Consider the following 20742-nt stretch of genomic DNA (forward strand, 5'->3'; position numbering starts at 1 on the left):
ATGAAAGACAACTGCTGTTGAATTCACCAAACAGCACCTGTGCGTGCATATGTGCATGCTCATTCGTGTCTGACTCTTTGCAACCCCATGGACTGTAGCTCACTAGTTTCCTGTCCGTGGGATTCTCCAGGCAAGAATACTGGAGTGGGCTGCCATGCCCTCCTCCAGGGGATCTTCCAACCCAGGCAATGGGAATGGATCTTCCCAACCCATGTCTCCTGAGTCTCCCGACTGCAGGCCAATTTTTTACTACTGAGCCATCTGGGAAGCCCAAACAGCACCTACCCTAAGACTTTTAGGCCTTTGACTATTTCACATAGGGAATATGGAGTGTTAAACAATTATCCAAGTAATGCAGTCAAATAAAGTTGCCAGTGAGGAAAAAGTCTGGGAACCAGACTGAATTATTCTGAGACCCCCACTCTTAACTGTACTGTGGAGTTGAACACGTGAGCCTCGGGGACTCTGTGTCCACAGGCCGCCTTGTGATCTCTCCTATGGCAACCCTAGCAATCTCTCAGGCTCTGCTGGGCTCTGTGAGTGCAGCACAGTATTTCTACAATGAAATCTGCTAAGAATTATTATGAAAGCAAAACCCACAGGCCTTCTTTTGGGAGAATGTGAAGCTAATATTCATGTCTGTGTTTGTGTCTTAGGACATCCCGAGGTGAAATGATTATACCCACAGATCGAATTCCATAGGCAAGCAGGGCTCTGGAAACAAAGCTCTCCCTGGCAGTAGAGACGAAGAATAAATATGGTCCAGGATCATCTACCTCCTCTGAAATACCTTGAGAGGCTCCAATCACGGCCGTGGAAAACCAGCTCACTCTCTTTGCTAAATTCCACCCTACCCACCCTGATCCTTCTCTCTCTCTCTCTCCTACCCACATCTAATGATCATGAGGCATCTAATTTCATCTTGTATTAATCCTTTGAAAGCATCATGACTCCCCCGTCAAGTCAATTCTGCTCTTATTTTAAGATTTGATTTATTTATTTTTGGCTCTGCAGGGTCTTCACTGCTGCTGGGGCTTTGCTCGAGTTGCAGCGAGTGGGAGCTACTCTCTAGCTGCAGTGCCCCGTCTTTGCAGCGGCTTCTCTTGCTGTGGAGCAGAGGCTCCAGGGCATGCTCGTGTCAGTAGTTGCGGCGTGTGGGCTCAGTAGTTGCGACTTCTGGGCTCCGGTGTAGAGCTCCATAGCTGTGGCGCACGGGCTTAGCTGCTCCATGGCATGCGGGATCTTCCTGGATCAGGGATCGAACCTCTGTCTCCCACATTGGCAGGTATTTTCTTTACCTCTGAGCCACCAGGGAAGCCCCAATTCTGTCCTTTTTAATGAAAGTACTTGGTCAAATATTCACTGTTCTCATCACTTTCTCCGCTGCTTTTTTCTCCTTTCTTGTTCTAATGTTAATCTTGTTCTAAGGGTACTATTTGCCAGATACTAGGCTGGGGTGTTAGATATGTTATCTCACTTAATCCTCACACAAGCATAATATGCACATTCTCTTTTTAATTCGTATTCTAAAGAACTGCCAGCTGCGGCTCAGAGAGGTGAATCCGCTGCCCAAGGTGGCAAAACTTCTAAGTGGTGAAGCTGGGCGTCAAACCAGCTAAAAACACCGAGCTCTTCGTTACACCAGTGGTTGCATCAGCAGTTCTGGTCAAGCATTTGAGGATGGAATTGATTCCACCGAGAGGGAATCTATAGCTTTCACAACCGTTTTATGGGCATTCATTTCACAAAGAGCCATTTTCCGAAGTGGCTTCACCTACGACACTTCTATAACTTTTACCACCACTTGCACTAGATTGTTCTTGCCATTTGGGGGGTAATGGAACGATTTGAGAATTTTGAGTCAAACTCCGTGAGTCACAGGTACTGAGCCCCTGACTTTACACATCCTTCTGAAGTAGAAACCCTTCTCCTTCCCATCCTTCCCAGCTGCGGTCATGGATGTGGTCCAGCTGATCCTGTATTGCCTGGTGGGGAGGCCACTCAGGGGTGGGTTCAGGAGCATCTCTGGGAAGAAGAGGCTGCTGCTTCAAAGAGGTCTACCTGCCATAAAGCCCACCCCACCCCCACTCAGAGGAAGTTCTCAGCCAAGCTTTCATCTCTAGAATTTCACCTTGGGTTCTGGTTCTCAAACTAGTTTCCAGGCCTCCCAGCACTCATCCCAAAATCTTATGAGTAGTTTCAAATATAAAACAGAAAGGAAGATTTCTTTCTTCCTTCACATGCATACATTTAATAACATGAAAACTATGACAAAGAGGCAAAAACAGTAAACTTGGCATTCTGTTAACTTTCTAATAATAGCGTGGGCAATATTCTCTTTGGGAAGTAAGTGGGGGCAGGGCCAAGTTTGATAAGAGAAACCCAACAATCACCAGAACATCAACGGAACATTTGAGAACTCCCTTCTCCCCATGGCTGGGTGACTCCTGAGTGTCCACATCTTGGAGTTAACTGTTGGCTGCTGCTTCAAGAACAGACCACTCAACCGGCCTCACTTCCCCCAAGGAATTCATACATAACATGATGGGAAAGTGTCCCTTGTTGCCTTCTTTGTTTGGGACGATGGAAAACATGAAAAATGAAAAGTATTTTCTCATGCCCAGAACACCCCTGGAGTAATAAGGAAAATGACCAAAAGAAGTCTGGAATCTGGATAGTGCTTTATACTCTTTCAAAGCATTTTCACATACATTTTTTTTTTCAATCAACACATATGATCACCTTTTGGTTTACAACAGAAAAAGCAGAAACCATGGGGATCTTGTCCAGGATCAGACAGCTAGACAGGGGGACAGCTGGCGTCAGCACCCAGGTTGCATGACTGGTCCAGCATTTTCTACCAGGTCCCTCCATGGGTCTCTCTCCTCCTCTCACCATCTCTGATTTCTTCTCACCCTCCATAAGCACGCTGCTTGTCAGTTACGACGACATCGAACTGAAGATACGGATTTCAAAAGGAGGAAAACCACAAATCCCTTTTTTGACAAGAATACACAGATGAGTTAATAAAAATAAACGTGGCACTCTTCGCTCTTGTCTCTTTATGGATGTCCTTCCTAGATTAAAAAGGCCCAGTTGGGGGCAGTTCACCGACCCACTATTTCTATGTACACATCCTACTCCTTGGTAATAGAAGGGCCTTCATGGCGGGAAATTAGCTGCTAAATATATTTCCCCCTGTCTCACAGCTTGGCCTGTCGATTTCACCCAGATATAAAACATCTGGGCTCAGACAAGAAAACAGCACGTTCAGAGATGTGCTCCAGATGTGGAAGAGGACAGCTGTCCTCAAGAGTCTACACAGGACTGGCTCCGGGCACGCGTACTTCCCAAGGTCCTTTTCCAACTGCATCTCACCACAGCTTCTCTAGGACTGAAAAAAAAAAAACCAAAACCCCCCCATCCGAGAGGTTGACCAGATAGCTGAATAAAACGCTAAGAAGGTCACGAAGCAGCAACACTGGAAAGCACCCTGCAGGTGACTCCATGTGTGGTGGTCACATCATAAATTTCAAAGCCCTGCCCACAGACAGTGGGGTGGGATCCACTTTGGGATGCTTCAGTCAAGCGAAGGGCTTCATAGAAAGGATGTTGTCTTCACGTGGGGCTCATGCTTCTCCTGTCCAGGGTGACGTGGACGCATGCCACAGAGCCTTCGACCTCAGAAAAAAGGTGCAGAAGCCCTGCTCACACCAGTTCTGTCTTGTGAAGAGTCACTGGTTCCAGATGCTTATTTGGGGAGGCGACTGGGAGGAAAGCATGTTCCAGGGCAGGTTTAGAAAAGTCTGGAAATATACTCTGCTGTCGTGCAAACTTCTGAAAAATAAAGTCAAATAAAAGAGACACGTTGAGAAGTGAATAATCGGAAAAACGCATCACCTTGATTTAAACTCCATTCACTAGGAGCTGGCTGGACAGTTCATCTGGGAGCCCTCCTGAGGCTCACTACCTCACTCACTCTACGGTGGGCTTGCGCTAGTTCACTGTACCTCCGAACCTCAACAAGGAGTCACAGACTGGGGCCATTTCCAGACCCTACCATTAGGATTTCCTGCATGGAAAGTCAGTGCCTAGAGAAATCGGCATTTGCCAACAAAACACTAAAGTCACTCATTTTTAAAATGTACCACCAGGTCATTCTAATTATGGGCTTCCCTGGTGGTTCCATGGTAAAGAATCTGCCCGCCAATGCAGGAGACCCAGGTTCGATCCCTGTGTCGGGAAGATCCCCTGGAGAAGGGAATGGCAACCCACTCCAGTATTCTAGCCTGGGAAATCCCATGGACAGAGGAGCCTTGTGGGTTACAGTCCAGGGGGTTGCCAAAGAGTTGGACACGACTGAGCAACTAAACAACAATTATCTTCTCACGTGCAAATAACTCTAAAGACCAAGCTGTACGTTCCTTGCTGCTGCTGCTGCTGCTGCTAAGTCGCTTCAAAGGAAGGACAAATGTCTTAGCCTTTTTACATCCCCTCAGTGCTTACATAAAGCCCTGTAAACGGCACGTGCTCACTCACTGGATCCACCTTTAAAATAGCAACCAGAGAGATGAGTGTTGGGCCAGAGAGTCCACTAACTCAATAGAAGGGCCCAGTGATTAACAAGAACCAGCCTGGAATGGCTCCAGGGTGACCCATGTCCTGGTCCCCAAATGGCCAGTACTTCCTGTTCCCGCTAAAGCCTACGAGACCGATGACTTCCTGGTGGGTCAGGCCTGGAGCTGGCCCTGCTCCCCCACGACCACTGGCACTCCAGGTGAGCAGCCACGCACGAGGAGGCGGGGGCAGGGAGGAGTCTCGGCTGGAGTCTGCATCCAACAGCTCAAGGGCGTGTCAAGGATACGGACAGCCATCCTCCACCCAGGCCCTGCCCTGTGTACCTCTGACTTCTCAAGGTTAATGCTTAAAACACAGTCGAAGTACCATAGTTATTAGATCTAAGACAGCAGTCTCCAACCTTTTTGGCCCCAGGGACCAGTTTCGTGGAAAATGATTTTTCTGTGGACCAGGGGTGGCAGGGTAAGGGGGATGGTTTGGGGACGATTCAAGTGCATTACATTTATTGTGCACTTTAATCTGCTGCCACTCCTGACCAAACAAGAGCTACCAATCCGTGGTCCAGAGGTTGGGGACCCCGGCTCTAAGAGAAAAGAGTTCAAGGGCAGATGAAGGAGACAAATCCATCACTGGAGTGGACAGGCTTGCTTATCCATCTATGGGCAGAAGAGCACCTCTTCCAGCGTTGAACGGGCAAGGTCCCACGGTCTTCCAGCATATCTACAAGCCCTGTTGGTACTTTTTTAAAGACCTTTTTTGTTGATGTGGACCATTTTTTTTTTAAGTTTTTATTGAGTTTGCTACAATACTTCTGCTGTTTATTTTTTGTTTGTTTGGCCCTAAGGCACATGAGATCTCAGCTTCCCAACTAGGGATTGAACCTGCATCCCGAGCCCTGGAAGGTGAAGCCTTGATCACTGAACTGCCAGGGATGTCCCGGCCTGCTAGTGCCCTAAGAGGATCCTTTCACCTTTCACAAACTTCCTTCACCTCCTGATTCACTTTCTCCTCAAACGGCTCTATGCATAACCACCAGATGGAGAACAAGCTGGGAATCTCTCAGAGAGTCTCACAGTCTGGGGACCTCAGTAAGGCCAGAGTTCTGAGAACAGGTCCCTTCCCTTGCTATTATTAAATGATTCGCACCATCTACAAAATGCGTTCAGATTGGTGCCCCAAGTGATCTTTTAATGAGAGATGTTTGTGAAAGACACTTACGCAAGTGAAAATGATGAGTGTTACATAGAAAATGACCAGAGCCAACAGCAGGACGATCTCAGCTCTGTAGTTCTTAAACGTCTCCCCTCTGTGTCCCTTAGAGCATCCTGCAAAAAGAAATAAGTAATATATGAAGCCACTGAACGGACTCTTCTACCAAGGTGAAAAACCAAGCATCCCCATTTTGAAGATGAGAAAAGCAAGGCTTAGACTCAATCAGAGGTTTGCCCAAGGTCACACGCTAATGAGCAGCTGAGCTCATATCTGAACCAGATCCAAGTGGCTCTAGTCTGACCACTTAAATTGGCGACAGCACCGCCTTTGCAGAAGACAGGAAAGCAAGTCAGCTGTTCTCTGTTCGTTTGCTCCCCGCTCCCCGCAGGACACACCCGCCCTCTCTGCCCTTCCTGCCGGGTCGCTCCATTTCTCATTCACGTGAATGATACTCAGGGCTGATTGCACCAGGAGGCAGCAGGGAAGAAAGCAGAGACAGTATCAGGGTGGGCGTGCTAAGTGCCATGAACTCAAACACAGTAGAGAATAGGGCTGAAGACTGAGAAGCATATCGGGTGTGTGTGTTTGTGTGAGATAGTGAACCAAGTCCAAATACTGAGGCTCTTCCTTGGTGGTCCAATGTTTAAGACTTCGCCTTCCAATGCAGGGGGTGATGGTTCCATCCCTGATCGGGGAGCTGAGATGCCACATGCCTTGTGGCCAAAAAACCAAAACATAAAACAGAAACAGTACTGTGACACATTCAATAAAGACTTTGAAAATGGACCACGCCAAGAAAAGAAAACTTTTAAAAAAATCCAAACATTGGCCCCTAACCAGCGCTTGACTTCTCATGAGTGTGGGAATACGATCTTGAGTCAGATTCCTTTAAGCTCCTCCGTGGAAGGAGACAATAGCTGCTACACAAAGTCAGGGTCTCTGTAACGACATGTTTGTCATTTCAGGCCGCTACCAAGAGTTGGGCCAAAGTCAGATGCAAAGCATATTTTAAGCTATATCAAGAAAAGTTATGGAAAAAAGTCCAAGGAGATAATCCCTGTCTTGACACTCGAGTTCCTGGTCTTACTGCACAGAGTAAAAATGTGCCTTCTACTTGGGAAGCCTCTTTTCTTGCTGGACTCTCTTTCCTTGGTCTGAGTTGAGGTACTGGGACATTCAGTCGCTGTAAAGTGGGAAAGAAATTCTGTTCTCCTGTTGAAAAAGGTGGAAACATGTAGCAGCTCTCTTAGGCCAGATTAGAGAGCCCGCAGTGAGCAGAATATTGCACAGCTATCTGATAAATTCAAGACTACCCAGTTTCTCTGTCTTCCAAAAACTAGACTTGGAAACTTCCTATTGGCTCCAAAGGACTCTTATATGAATAAACAACAGTCAGATTTAGTTGCTTGACTCCATTTGGCATCTACCCCAATTAAACTGGGGTAGATTCCTTTAAAAAAAAAAAAAAAGGAAAAGCAAAAAGAAGGCAGAGAAAGTTATGCCACCCTTGCAGCAGAATTTAGCTTTCAGACGCAGATGTGATCCACAGCTTCTGAATTAAAGTCGGATTGAGCGGATCGAGGTCAGGACTTACACAAAGTGTCCTGCACGCTGTAGGAGAAAAACAGGTGCTGCAGACCACCTCACCTGTCACTTTGAGGGTCACGGTGCCACTCAGGTTTCTCTGCCCTTCCGGACCCACCAGAGTGCACCTGTAGGTCCCCGAGTTGCAGCTCGTAGTGTTTCGGATCCTCAGGGAGTACAGCCTTTCCCTGGGGGCCTCTGAAGAGTTCCTCTGCTGAGGGGACTGCAGGTCTTCCTGGGTCACCTCCACCCTCTCTGCGCCCCCGTCTGTGAGCTGTTAAGAAAGAATCACATGCAGACTCAGGGACCAAGAGTATATAGACTTGGGGTTGCCAAAGGGGACAGGGTAGGGAGGGGTGGACTGGGCGCTTGGAATTAGCAGATGCAAACTATTACCCAGAGAATGAATAAACCTCAAGGTCCTACTGTATAGCACCGGGAATTATCTTCAATATCTTGTGACAAACCATCTTGGAAAAGAATGTATACATGTATAACTGACTCACTTTGCTCTACAGCAGAAATGAACACAACACTGCAAATCAACCATACTTCAATAAAATAAATTTAAAAAGCAAGAGTCAGATTTGCATCATGCTCCACTGTCAGAACCCACAAGCCCTTGGGTCTCCGAGATGTCAAGATTCTGCCTCTTGCTTTCATAAAATCTACCCTCAGCTGGCTGTTTTAAAAAAAGATACTGTGAGTATGTGTGATGTTTGCAGGGGGGAGGAGAGAATCTAAGAGGATTCTTTAAGGTGCCATCTCTTTTTGGAATAAGATCAGGACAGCATTTTATGATTCTCTGTATCCCAACTTCCACTCTACATGAAGAAGACAGTGTTCCTGTTGACAATAATCTTGCATCATTGATGATTACGTGATGAAGTGCATGAATCACGCTGAATCACATTCTCTTGCCGGCTGTTGTCTATTCAATGTTCCCTTGTTTTCTTCAGATACCAACTCATCCAGTGACTGATCTTATTTTTGTAGCTCAGGGTTTTATTTAGAAAACGTTCATAAATCTGTTAAGGTCATTGCCGGACAACTTGACCAAAAAACACAGAGATGCAGATGAGCAAAGCCTCCCATGAAGAGTCATCCTGTCCTTCAGAGATGGCACACATGTGGGCTCATCCATGACCTTGCAGGATGTGCCACACTCAGCCCTCTGCTACGGCAGGAAGACAGCTGACAACAGCGCCACGTGGAGATTTTCTATCAGGCTACTTGGCAGTTGTACTAAGATACACATGGAAGGGCGAGTGTGCATGCTAAGTTGCTTCAGTCATGTCCGACTCTTTGCGACCCTATGGACTGTAGCCCACCAGGCTCCTCTGTCCATGGGATTCACTAGGCAAGAACCCTGGAGTGGGCTGCCATGCCCTCCTCCAGGGGACCTTCCCGACCCAGGGATCGAATCCACCGTCTCCTCGGCTCCCGCACTGCAGGCAGCTTCTTCACTGCTGAGCATCAGGGAAGTCCCCATGGAACGGCAGTTATGCCTTAAATCACTGAAGCCAGGATGGATCAGCCCGACAGGAGTAGATGCCAAGTTTACCCACACTAACCTGGCTGGTTTTCTTTCCCCGAACAATCTTTGTGATGAAACTGATGGAGTCTTGCCATCATCTCCTAGTCCCACGATTAAGTACACACCATGTTCACCACCAATTCTCTTTCTCCCCGGGTGTATTTTTAACTGGCCTAGTTAACTTGCTCGTTGGTCCTCCACTGAAATGTTTTAAAGCTTCTAAACCTGACTTACAGAAACAGGAAAGCCAATCACTGTTTTCAGGGCTTCAGGGCAGCCCCGAGCCTTTGCTGAGTGGCTGGGGATGGGGCCTAGGGTCTGGTGGCATTCCTTCCTGGTCCCTGGCGTGGTGCCCACACCAGAGGGCCCCTTAGGAAAAAACACCACTGCCCTCTCTTGCTGCACCTGCCGCTGTTTCGTCTCCTGCAGGGAGCACCCTACAACTCCTCTCCTAGTTTCACTAGGCATCCGCACAGGGAAATAAATAACCAAGGAATGCAGGAAACAGAGGCAGAGGCAGCTCAAGACAGGAGACATACAGGCATGTGTGCACACACACACCCTCCTCGGTTTCTGCTTCAGGTATTAGGTCGGGGGATGCACCGTGAGGTCCATGGGAAGCTCGGGTTCCCGCCTCCGCGGCCCCAGCTCCAGTGAGCACGCCTGTGGAGTGGCCTGCAGAGACATCTGGTGGTAGATTTATCGCTCCTGCAAGAATCCCCACTTCATTCACTCCCAGCACAAGGCTGAAACTAACAAACAGCTTCTCTCAGGCTGAGTCTCTGAGCATCAATCCCAATTCTTGAAAGTTCTGCTTGTGTTGAAAAGTTCCTTGCTAAATAATCAAGGATCTACAGATTGGGGCATTTAGGTGTTCAAAAATAAAGCAAGAAAACAAAATTGAAGGAGTTGTGGTCAAGGAACTGTAGGCGTCCGACTGATTCTAGAACACATCTAAGTTAGCCCAGTTCTCTTTTCAGGCATGATGAAACCAGTAACTGCAGCCTTATCACATACCTGCACCTCTCCCCTCAGCCACTGCTTGACGAAGGGCTCCCTTGGACCACAGCTTTTGGTGCGTCAGCTGCCCAGGACCATCTAGGGTCAATTGCTTCCAAGACTCCCCCCATACCCCACACCAGCCTCAAAGGCCAGTTTGAACTAATTAATTCAGCTTAATCTCTGCAGTCCCCATGATACTGTCTTATCCTGCTTTGCTTTTCTGAATTAACCTCCAAATGGGTTCAACTCAGATTTCTTTCTAACAGCACAAAAAGTGAACATGTTAGTCGCTCAGTCACGTCTGACTCTTTGCGACCCCATGAACTGTAGCCCACCAGGCTCCTGTCTGTGGGATTCTCCAGGCAAGAATACTAGAGCAGGTTGCTCTTCTCTTCTCCAGGGGGACCTTCCTGACCCAGGGATCAAACCCCAGTCTCCTGTACTACCAGTGGAGTCTTTATAATCTGAGCCACCAGGGAAGCCCCTCTTTCTAACCAACATCACTGGAACTCAGTTTTGCTAGAAATCCCTGCATTCGAAAAGACATGAGCTTGGCTGCAACAGTCAGTTTGAGATTATCTACCTCTGGTTTTCTCCATCGGGGGGATCTTCTCTCCTATCCAGTGACCCCTCCCTCGACTTAGAAAGGCCCGTCTGAAAGTCAAGATCAAAACTGAGAGCCCCTCTGAAAGCTAGTAGAAATATAAACTATTGTGCTTTATTTACATGAAGATGGGCCCCTTATCACAATGACTGCTGGGAACTGCTGAATCAAGTATGCGGTGGGGATCAGAACTGACCGGCAGTGGCTTGCTGTCTACTTGCAGAAAATTCATTTAAAAAAATCAGCAGTAACAACACAACAGTAGTTTAAGTGATGGTCAGATTTCCACAGGTGCCTGGCAAAACCTCCAGAGAGGTTATTTTCAAATAGCAAAGCAAAGGCAGGGTGAGATCATGAATGAAAGTAAGAAGGAGAGGAAATGTCAAAGAATCCCAAGGCGGCCTTCAGAATTCTGATTTACTGAACCGCGGCAGCCCTCAGCGAGATCAGGCAAAAATATCTTAACTTTCACAGGGTCATCTTTCAATGACCCCTTCCTGGGTCTTCTTGAAAGACCCGGAGAACTGAGAGAAGTACTGGCTGATAACCTGAGTCCTCTTGCCAAAGTAATGAACAGTTCTCTGTGCCTGATAACTCACTGTAACAAAAGGTAGGCTTCTGTAAATTCACGCAGTGCTCCTAGAAATTGTTCAGAGCCCTCCCTTAGCTTCAAGCTGTAGGTATGTACATTGCCTGTCCTACTTGCCCTGCCTTTTGCCTACAGCTGCAAAAATTTAGTTGTAGTTTTCACATTAATGTCACATGCTTACGATGGGAGTGAGGTGCTAGCAGTACCAAGAGGCCATATGCAAAAGAGACTTTATGCAAAAGGTCAAATCCTCGCCTTCAGCGCGGTGGCCAAGCAGCCATCCCACTGCAGTAGAGGGTGAGTTAACCATGGCTGGAGCAGCACCGTTCAAGAATCAGAAGAATTTCAGGGGGAGGAACATGGAATTACAGCAAATGGGCCATCCTCAACTTCGCCTGGTTTTATGAGTTCTTATAAACATTTGAGCTGGCTCAAAATCAACCACTGGCAAGAACGACTCCCAGCATTCCAAATCTAAAAGTGTTTCATTGCCTCTCTGCAGAAGCATTTTAGGAAATAATAATTTATAACAAAAGGAACCCTCAGATTCATTCACAGCCAAGTGTAATTGATGGGGACTATTTAGCGCACACTCTGTGAGGCTAATATTGCAGAGGGCTGGACCACAGCACGAAGTGAACAAATTAATTCCTCAAAACATCCACCCCAATTATGTTTTTAAAATCCACATTTTGTGCATTAACTCTTATGCTGACAAATTCTTTCCAATTGAAACAGAAAAAGGAGAAATATGAGACCTCTCCTTTTCAGAAGGCCTAAAGTCCTTTGACTGTCTCAAGGCCTCCAATTTGACAAAATAATTTAAATACCATATTCATTCTCTAAGATGGAGACCTAAGCCTTAAATTAAAACACTCTCTTTAATTTGCTGAATACTAAATCAAGCAAATACAAGTACTAATTTTAAAGGCATGTGAATTAAGTTTTTTTTTAACTGGTGGATAAATTTGAACTAGAGAGAAACAAATCAAGTAAATATCTAAATATGGCAGAACCAATATTTCAGTCAAAATCCTTACTGTGAGAAGTTTTTTAGAAGTTTACATAATTTTATCCAAATATATGCTAACTTCATAGATTACCTAGATTATCTAGATTACTATATACCATATTTGTTTCATTCTTACAGGATTTGACAACCCTGAAATCTGAATTTATCACATACGACATGTGTTTGGAATGTGATAGGAAAGTAAAAGAAAAGGAAGAGATTTTTTGAGGGGAAAAATGTGTGCACACATATACACATATAAATATTTAATCCAACAATTTAATTAAACATATTTAAAGGAATGGACATTAAGTACTTAAGGTGGTATTAAATTAATCTGATATATTCCAATCACATTGAACAGCTTTTTTTTTTATTGCATTTCCCATGCACTAACATTCATGTACCTTGGTTTCTAACTCAATTAAAGTGCCAATATAATCCTCATTCATCATAAAAACAGCTCTTTATAACGTGCAAAATAGTTTGGCTCAGAGGTTGATGTCATAATGAGGGTAGAATGTATGAGCATTAACATCGTTTTTTCTAAGTGTAGTTTTATTGGAAAAATGATTTTCCACTTTGAAATTTACTGGGTCTAACAGACAGACTTGGATTTATGGCTGTTAACAGAGCTTTGAGTATGGCAGAGGCGATGCAATGAAGAGCTTTGGACTTGGGCAGATGTGGAAACAAATCTCACCGCTACCTCTGCTCTTGGCGAAAGGGACTGAAGCGCCCTCAGGCTTCGTTTGCTCCCCTGAGATGCGGGAAGGGTAATTAATGTCTTCCAAAGTTGGTGTGAAGATACCTATGATGATACAGGTGGATCAAGGAGCATAATGTCAATCACACCTAAAAATGTTACCACTCTCTTTTTTTTTCACAGCTAAGGTTTCCTTCAGCATTCTAAATACTTCCCTGCACTTAGGAAATATTCACAAAGACTTTATTTACTGAATGAATAAGTGAATTTTAAAAACAATGCGTAAGTCGATCCAGAATCAGAGGGCCTGAGGTCAAGCCCTGGCTGCTTCATCAGATAACTGGGTCACTGCTGGGAAATCCCTTCACTTCTGACTCCGATTTCCTCACCTGTAACTACCTACTTCCCTCTTGGTTATTTTAAGGATCAAATGAGAAAACACACAATAGCGCTTTATAAGTGGTAATGTTGGACAGAGGAATTGGTGTTATATCCGACAGCTTTCTATCTCTAGCCACCCATTCAGTCATTTCTTCCTGCTGATCCTTCCTGTCTCCTCTCTGGCAAAGCTGTTCTAGAAGTCTCAATCTCTGCTCTAGAAAGAAATTATTTTTCTATCCACAAGGTCTCCAAAATAGTCAGAATATTCTGAATTTTCTACGGCATCATCGTAATTGGCAAAGCCCCTCTGGAACTAGGATTTGAAGAGAAGGTTAGGCTACTCACTGTTCATGCAAATCATCCTTCTCCCAAGAGCTTCTTATGGATCCTGCTGGACCCTGGAGGGGTATTCCTGAATTCCTGAATCCTCTGAATTCATGTTCTTCAAGGGTAATACCTCTCATTCTAGAAAAGGCACACTTGACCCAAGCCTGACCTCTGTGACCAGAAAGACTGGTTCTGATAAACCATGACCCAATCAAAGCCACTTGAGCATAATCAGACATTTGTTGAGATGGAAGAGGCGCAATCTTTTCCTTGGCACTTGCCCTTGGGAGGACAGACAGGTCTGCAGTTATCGGCTACTATCTCACTGCCTCGTGGAGGCTGACAAGAAAACCAACACAAAGGAAGGGCAAGTTGAGAGACAGTTACCAAGTCCTGTGGACAGCCATGAACCTCCACATCTAGCCTTACTCCAAACTGGGTGGCTTAAAACAACAGAACTGTATTCTCTCGTGGTTCTGGAGGCCGTTAAGTCCAACATCAAGGTGCTAGCGGGGCCACACGCTCTCTGAAGGGGAGAATCTGTCTCATGCCTCGCTCCCAGCTTCTGGTGATGCTGGAAACTGGCGTTCCTTGATCTGTAGACACATCACTCCCATCTCTGCCCCCATCTTCACACATGGGGTTCTCCCTGTGTGTCTGTCTCTGCCTCGGTTTTCTTTTAATGACATCAGTCACTGGATGCAGGGTCTACCCTGATCAAGCATGACTTCATTTTAACTTGGTTACATCTGCAAAGACCTCATTTCCAAATAAGGTTCCACTCACAAACACCAGGGATTAGGACTGACACATGTCATTTTGTGGGACATTAACCCACAACATCAAACATAACTGAAGTATGAACTATATTTTCATTTAAAAAAAATTGTTTGTTTCAACTATAGAAGCCAATATATTCCCTTTTCTTGAAGCCAGTTTTGACTGGATTACAAGCCTTCACAACAGAAAGATTGCTAATTGATAGGTGCACCTTGTCTTACTCCAAAAATAAACGTGGCACATAAAGGAGTACCTTCACACGGCTCCAACCTCAGGGCCAGTCCTGCTTTGTCACTTGGGCTCACATGCCTCCCATTCCTCAGGGAAAGAGACACCAGGGTCTGATTGGACTGAGAACCTCTGTTCTCCAGAGCTGACCCAGTGAGCCTGGCTGTAGGTGAATATGAATTCTCCACGGCAAGAAGCATCTGTCTTTTCCCTTTGGTTTTCCCCATCTGGACCAATAATCCTGGACAACTACCCTTTCTTCTGGGATCTGTCTTCTCTTGGGCAATTGAGACAAGAACATGCGGTAGACTAACTGGTGCTCCACAAAAATATCAAGTGATATTCACAAGCCTTGGGCTCTTACATCTGTACCAGAACTCCATGACACACAGAGAAATTTTACCCAGGTAGACCTCAGTGCAAAAACAAAAGTCAAAAATGTGCTTCAGGGTGGAAAGTCTTAGGAAAGAACTTTAGTTCAGCTCTGTTTTGAGCTAGGGACTGTTGGTAGAAATTTTGGGGTTATCCCAAGAGTTTCCAGAAAGGGCTTTATGGAGAACAGTTGTATTAATAGATGGAGGAAGCCCCTTTTTAAGGTAATGAATCTCTTTTTAGTCCTGCCCTACATAAAACCTTCCCTTATGTCACCGAGACCTTCTCCTAACTTCCTCTTCTTTGTGAAGTGACATAACCATATACAGAACTAAGATCATCAGTCCTCATGTGATTCGGGTTCCCCCTTTTATTTATGGAAAACAAGTGTTTGCAGTTTTTAGTATTTCACTCTCAGCTGCCTTTTCCCTCCCACCCCTCTTCCAAGCTGAAAAATTTTTAGCAACATTTCTCATCGTGGTCCAAAAATCTCAGTGCTCCATCATTTTCATCTGGCTGGGATTTCTTCCACAGCCTGGCTCACTGGTCCCTAGAATCACATGGACAACAGGACTGGTGACCAAGAGAGAAAGGGGAGATAAACCCCAGGCATGCATTGCCAGCTTACAGAGTTAACCCAACGGCAGTTTCACCATGGTGCAAGACTGAAGTCTGCCTCTGACATTTCGTTTTCTAGGATGAATTATATTCTACCTCTCACCATAAGAAATACAATTTTCTTCCGACATATTTTCCATTATGTTGTCCTCTTTGCCTAAAAACTGTCAAAGGCTCCTTGACGCCGAATGGACCAAATTCTAGCCCACATGATTCAGCATTCAGGGGGCGTCACCCTCTGTTCCCAGCCTGCTTGCTGGCACTACCTTCCTGTCCTCTGCGATATAATCCTCCCTTCCAGATTAGCAGTTACCCATCAGCTCCCCAAAAACACCTGTGCCTTCCAGGGTCCATGCCTCTGTCCTCTGGCAAATGTTCTGGATTGGTCTTAGGACAGCCACTCCCAGGCCCTGGACTTGGCACACATTTGGGACATAGAAATATTAACTAAATGATGAAAATGTAAATATGACAGGCATCTGAAAACTAACTTTATGCCTTTCATAGTCTGACCTGATGGTTATTCAATCAGGTCAAGTAATACTGGACCCAATGGGGATGATACGACTTTTCTTTGACGCTCACACAGGCCTTGTTTTTTACATTTGAGTGTTTCGGTGCTTCTATATTTAATATAGAAAGGTTTCCTTCTTCTCCTAAAACATCTGAAATCTTATCTTAAAGCAGACAGCATTCTAGAATCAGGTTAAATGCGGTGAGCGGCACGCATTGTCTCCTCGTGGGGCTGTCAGAGTTGGTAGCTGTGCCGCTGCCATCTGCCCGGGGCCACTCATCAAGCCTAGACCCTCCGAGGGCTCCTCCTTAGCGCCTCCTTGCTTTGTGGCTCACTATCACACAAGATGCTACAGAGGCAGAAAACAGGAGACTGGCGATGCCCATGGCGGACAGCTCTTAAACACATCAAGGACAAGCAAGAGCCGTGGAACGACTATCCTAGAACTTTCCGAGTGGCCACACACAAGCCATCAACCTGTTCTCCCTTAGTCCCCAGAAGAGCCCCTGACCTGCCACAGCTGCAGCTCTTCTAAATATGATAAAAGTCAAGTCTGCTCTAGTCTCTAAAATCACGGTCTCACTTCCCCTTTATCCCTTCCCTTGGAAATCATCTAAAAAGGGCACTTGTCTTGTGACGCAGGTCTGCCCTCTCCTCCGCAGTGTCACTCAGAGATGAAACCTAGATCCTCTTTCGATATGCATCAACACAGGCTGTGGGGGCTCCCAGAACAATACGAGATGGAGATGTGTTTCCCTCGTGAGTAACCACTCATCATTAGCAGTGGCCAACCTCACCCACGCCCAGACGCTCCATGCACCCAATGCCATCCTGCCCCGCCGGACCTACTGTAGCCTCATGAAAGAGAGCATGGACCAGGTTGCCCCACGAGAAGCACAGACTGGCCCCTGAACGGATGGTCTTCCTCCTGGCAGACATGGAATTGTGCAATGATCTCCTTATGCTAGAATCTAACCAGAGGTCACGGCCATTGGTAGAAGAGGGCTGGACCAAAGCCTATGTGCATTATAATATCTCAAAACATCTCCTCCAACAACCACAATCTATTCACGATCTTAACAGCTAAACTGGATGCATGTACTGCATTTTCTTTTTCTTCTCAATCATTCACTCTGCTTTAAAGGGTACAGTACAGGAAGGGATGAGAGGAGGTCCCATTCTTGGGATCCCAGTTGGGAAGAGAAAGGAGAGTTGGGCTAACTGGAATGGGGCTACCAGCGCCCACTCTTGGCTCTACCTTTGACCCCACGCCCCGTGCAAGTCTAGATTATATTCCTCAAGCCCAACCCCCTGTCTTTGTATCTTGGAGACACAGAGAATAAGATGGACATTGTTCCTTCCCAACTCACCCTAATGTTGCAAACACTAACTAGACACCGTCTGCTTTGAGTCTTCTGGTAAAAGGCACATGAAAAGAAACACATGGTTTACATGGGCTCTTTTGTTCACTTGCAAGTAATCAGTGCCAACTGGACAGTGGCAGAATGCTCCGGGGTGCCAGGGAACAGAGTGGTAAATGGATTTTTTAATCATGAGTCATTATAACTGTAATTGTGGTATGCAGAAAACCTGCAAGAATGTGATTCAATCTGGCGGACAGAGAAAACCCACACTGCAAAAGACTCTCTGCTTACTTGTCCGGCACACTGCCCACAACTGTGCAAAGCGGTTTTACCAACTACCCTACTGATGATGCAGTGAGGTTGGCTGTGGTCACCAGGCTTAAATTCCCCACTTTATAACTACCTCTAAAGCTTCATGGAAACATTTTACAAGAAAGTTGTGGGTGAAAATGACAAGATAATCTTCTGTAAAACAAAGAATTTCAGTATTTCACCACTGGCTTTATTTCCAGAACACTACCGTTTTTGTTGTACAAACACAATTGATGCAAAAAAGTATAATTACTGGGTTGGAAAAAAACAAATATCTACAGAATATGCTGAGATCTGTTAAAAAGAGCTTGAAAAACAAAGCTTATCACTTTCAAGGTATCTGATTAGTTTACTGAAATAGCACAGCTCTCCTATCCACCACGACTCCATCACACTTTCTTTCTTGAACAAATAAATTGGGCCTGATTTTTCAATGACTCTATTCCATGGACCAACAGAAAAAATAGAATGCCAAGAGACTGTTGTCTTTTTTCTTAGCAGAGCTTTGAGAGCCCTTCAAGGTAAACTTTGTAAGAACTGTGTTCAACAAACAAGCACATACATTATAGGGTTACATCACCAGCTGACATCCCAGGAAAAGCCAGAGGTTAATCGCTCTGGTTTACTACATCATTCCAAATGACCCTGTGCAAGATTTAACTTGACAACTGTTTGAACTTTACAGTCTGAAATTTCATCTACTTGTTTCAAGAGTACTTTGCAATTACTCTCCTGGGGATATTAATATTGTTTTCCCTTTTTAATTAGTCTGGAAAGGATCATGGTTTCATGTTTTCCCCTCCTTTTAGATAACCGAGTCCCTGCCTGGCTAGCCCAAAGACACTTTCATTTTCTTTAAGGAATTAAGATAGAAAACAGAAATAACAAGACAGACCTCTAAGAACTTAGGCTGTGGAGCCAGACTGCTGGATTCAAACCCCAACTCTAGCCAGCTGTGTAACAGTGAGTAGGTTACTTCAGCCCTAAGGCTGGTTCCTCATCAGTGATAGGATTTATCTCTTAAGTCCACTGGAACTGCTGATGCATGAAGACATTTACCTCAGAGCTTGGCAGGTGGTGACTACCCAAATAATACTGGTTTTCCAATATTTCTGTTTAAATGCTATTGTTTTTACAAGGGAACAATTTTGGAATTGCTGTCTTCTCTGATCACACAGTGACTAAGGTGGAAATGAAGCAGGAATAATAACAGACCTATTTGCATACACAACACAGGGCCCCCGGGCCTCAGCACCATTCCCACTGTGCATAATCACAAAAGGTTGGCCTGAATTCACGGAGCACCTTTGAAACGAACAGGGCAAACACTGGGTGCCCTGCAGGAGACACAAAAGCCGTGGCACTGTCCCTAGGGAACTGACAATCTGGTTAGGAGAGGACACACACACACACACACAGATAATGGTCCTAGGCTGCCTTATTAAATGGCTAGATACTTGTGTAGGTTCTTACAGCATCTTTTATGGTGGGCAGGAGAAAACCCAGCATTTGGTGGAAAACTACAAAGGCACAGAGATTTCCAGCAAGGTAGGACGACCAATCAGTGAGCTAACCAATGCGAGGCTGGGATATCACAGTCACTGGGCTTCAACCCAAGGTGCCACTGTGGCAGTAACCCCATTAAAGGTGCTGAGCAAAAAAATATAAATAAACCAGTGACAGCAAACAGTTGGGTTGCTTGGGTTTGCAAGGCCACCACAACCACAATTTTAGAAGCTGAAAAGGTTAGAGTTGAGAGGAAACCTTAAAAAAGCGTCAGTCTGCCTCAATCCTCTGGTGGTAGGGTAGGTGACACTGCTCTTACATACGAGGACCCTCCAATGCACCATCACAGAAGCCCTCCTTGCTGGAACTTTCAGAATGCTTAGAGAGAGAAGGAGAAAGGGATGGGGAGGAGGCCAAGGGTTTCCCAGAAAGGGGGTGACTGGCAGATAGCTACCATCCAAGAAAAGAGCCTACATTGGCTTCTATCCGGTCATCCTTCCCCTCAAACTGCCCCCTCCCTTCTCCCCAAATGTATGAGCACCGCAGTCACCAAACAGCAGAAATAATAAATCCAGAGACATGCCTCACGGCCAGTGTCAAATCTTCACCAGCAGCCTTCTCCCTGGCCTGCTGACCACACAGGTAGCCCCTAGAATTAATCCAAATAAGAGGTTCTCTGCTCTCCAAAACGTCTTATCTGGATCATTCATCTCAGGCCGCCTTTAGAGGCAAGAAGATTTGAGGTTCCCAGGGGAACCACATCTATGTCAGCTTGTACCTGGATGCGGATGGGCTAAGAGTCGCGATGGGAGAGGCGTGTGCGAAGAGCCGGTACCGAATGCAGTTACGGGTGATGTCCCCGACCCCCCAGCCACAGAGGGGCACCGGCCCGAGGGAGGTGATTCCCCCCTCCTGCAATTAAACCACCAAACCCTAACCCGCCAGCCTGGCGGCACTTACCTTGGCCCAGGAGACCGCGTAGGGGACCTGAGGGTCCCAGGGGGCAGTGCAGGGCAAGTCCACATCCTCCGAACAGGGCACCTTCACCTCCCGCGCCGCGGGTGCCAGGCTGCATGCTGCAAGAGGGAGAGAGAGCTGCGTGAGCAAGCGAGAAAAGGGGGTGTTGCGGGGAGGCGGGCGGGGGGCGCCGGGCGTCCGCAGGCCCTACCGCAGCTCAGGAGCAGGAGCTGGAGCCCGCGTGACATCGCTGAGGACTGCCGGCCTGGGGCCCTGGCGCCGGCTCTTATACACGCGCTCACCAGGGACTTCCCCGGGCGCCGGTCCCGGGGGATCCCCGCGGGCGGCGGAAGCGGCGGTGCACCTCCCCCGCCCCCGCGGCGGCCACCCGGAGAGCCCCGGCCCCGCCCCCGAGCTCGGCCCCGCCCCCGGGCCCGGGCCCGCCCCCTAGCCCGGCCCCGCCCCCCGGGCCCCCGGCCCGCGTCGCTGGTGGTGATGCTGCTCTGGCCTCTACCCGACCGCGGCGACCGCGGCGACCGCAGTGCCGGCGGAACGCGCC

The 20742-nt window shown here is 46.7% G+C and overlaps 1 protein-coding gene across 1 annotated transcript; it reads right to left on the minus strand.

Annotated features, from left to right (window-relative positions):
- Positions 1-1246: 1246 nt before the first annotated feature.
- On the minus strand, positions 1247-20524 carry CD83 (CD83 molecule). The gene is made up of 5 exons (XM_065912494.1): positions 20395-20524; positions 20187-20302; positions 7438-7648; positions 5797-5903; positions 1247-3837 (listed from the first exon to the last, which is right to left on the minus strand). Exons 1-5 carry the CDS (start codon positions 20429-20431, stop codon positions 3709-3711), a joined length of 600 nt encoding a protein of 199 aa, XP_065768566.1. The 5' UTR covers positions 20432-20524; the 3' UTR covers positions 1247-3708.
- Between the last annotated feature and the right edge of the window lie 218 nt (positions 20525-20742).

The sequence above is a fragment of the Muntiacus reevesi genome, chromosome 20, assembly GCF_963930625.1.
Source record: "Muntiacus reevesi chromosome 20, mMunRee1.1, whole genome shotgun sequence".
In the NCBI taxonomy this organism is placed as follows: Eukaryota; Metazoa; Chordata; class Mammalia; order Artiodactyla; family Cervidae; genus Muntiacus; species Muntiacus reevesi.

What these genes read in the sequence shown, in the direction of transcription:
- CD83 (XM_065912494.1), bottom strand. Translation starts at nt 20,431, where the DNA reads ATGTCACGCGGGCTCCAGCTCCTGCTCCTGAGCTGCG. An exon ending in GCTCCTGCTCCTGAGCTGCG is followed by an intron (nt 20,303 to 20,394) that starts GTAGGGCCTGCG and finishes TCCCTCTTGCAG; the next exon opens with CATGCAGCCTGGCACCCGCG. An exon ending in ACGCGGTCTCCTGGGCCAAG is followed by an intron (nt 7,649 to 20,186) that starts GTAAGTGCCGCC and finishes CTTTCTTAACAG; the next exon opens with CTCACAGACGGGGGCGCAGA.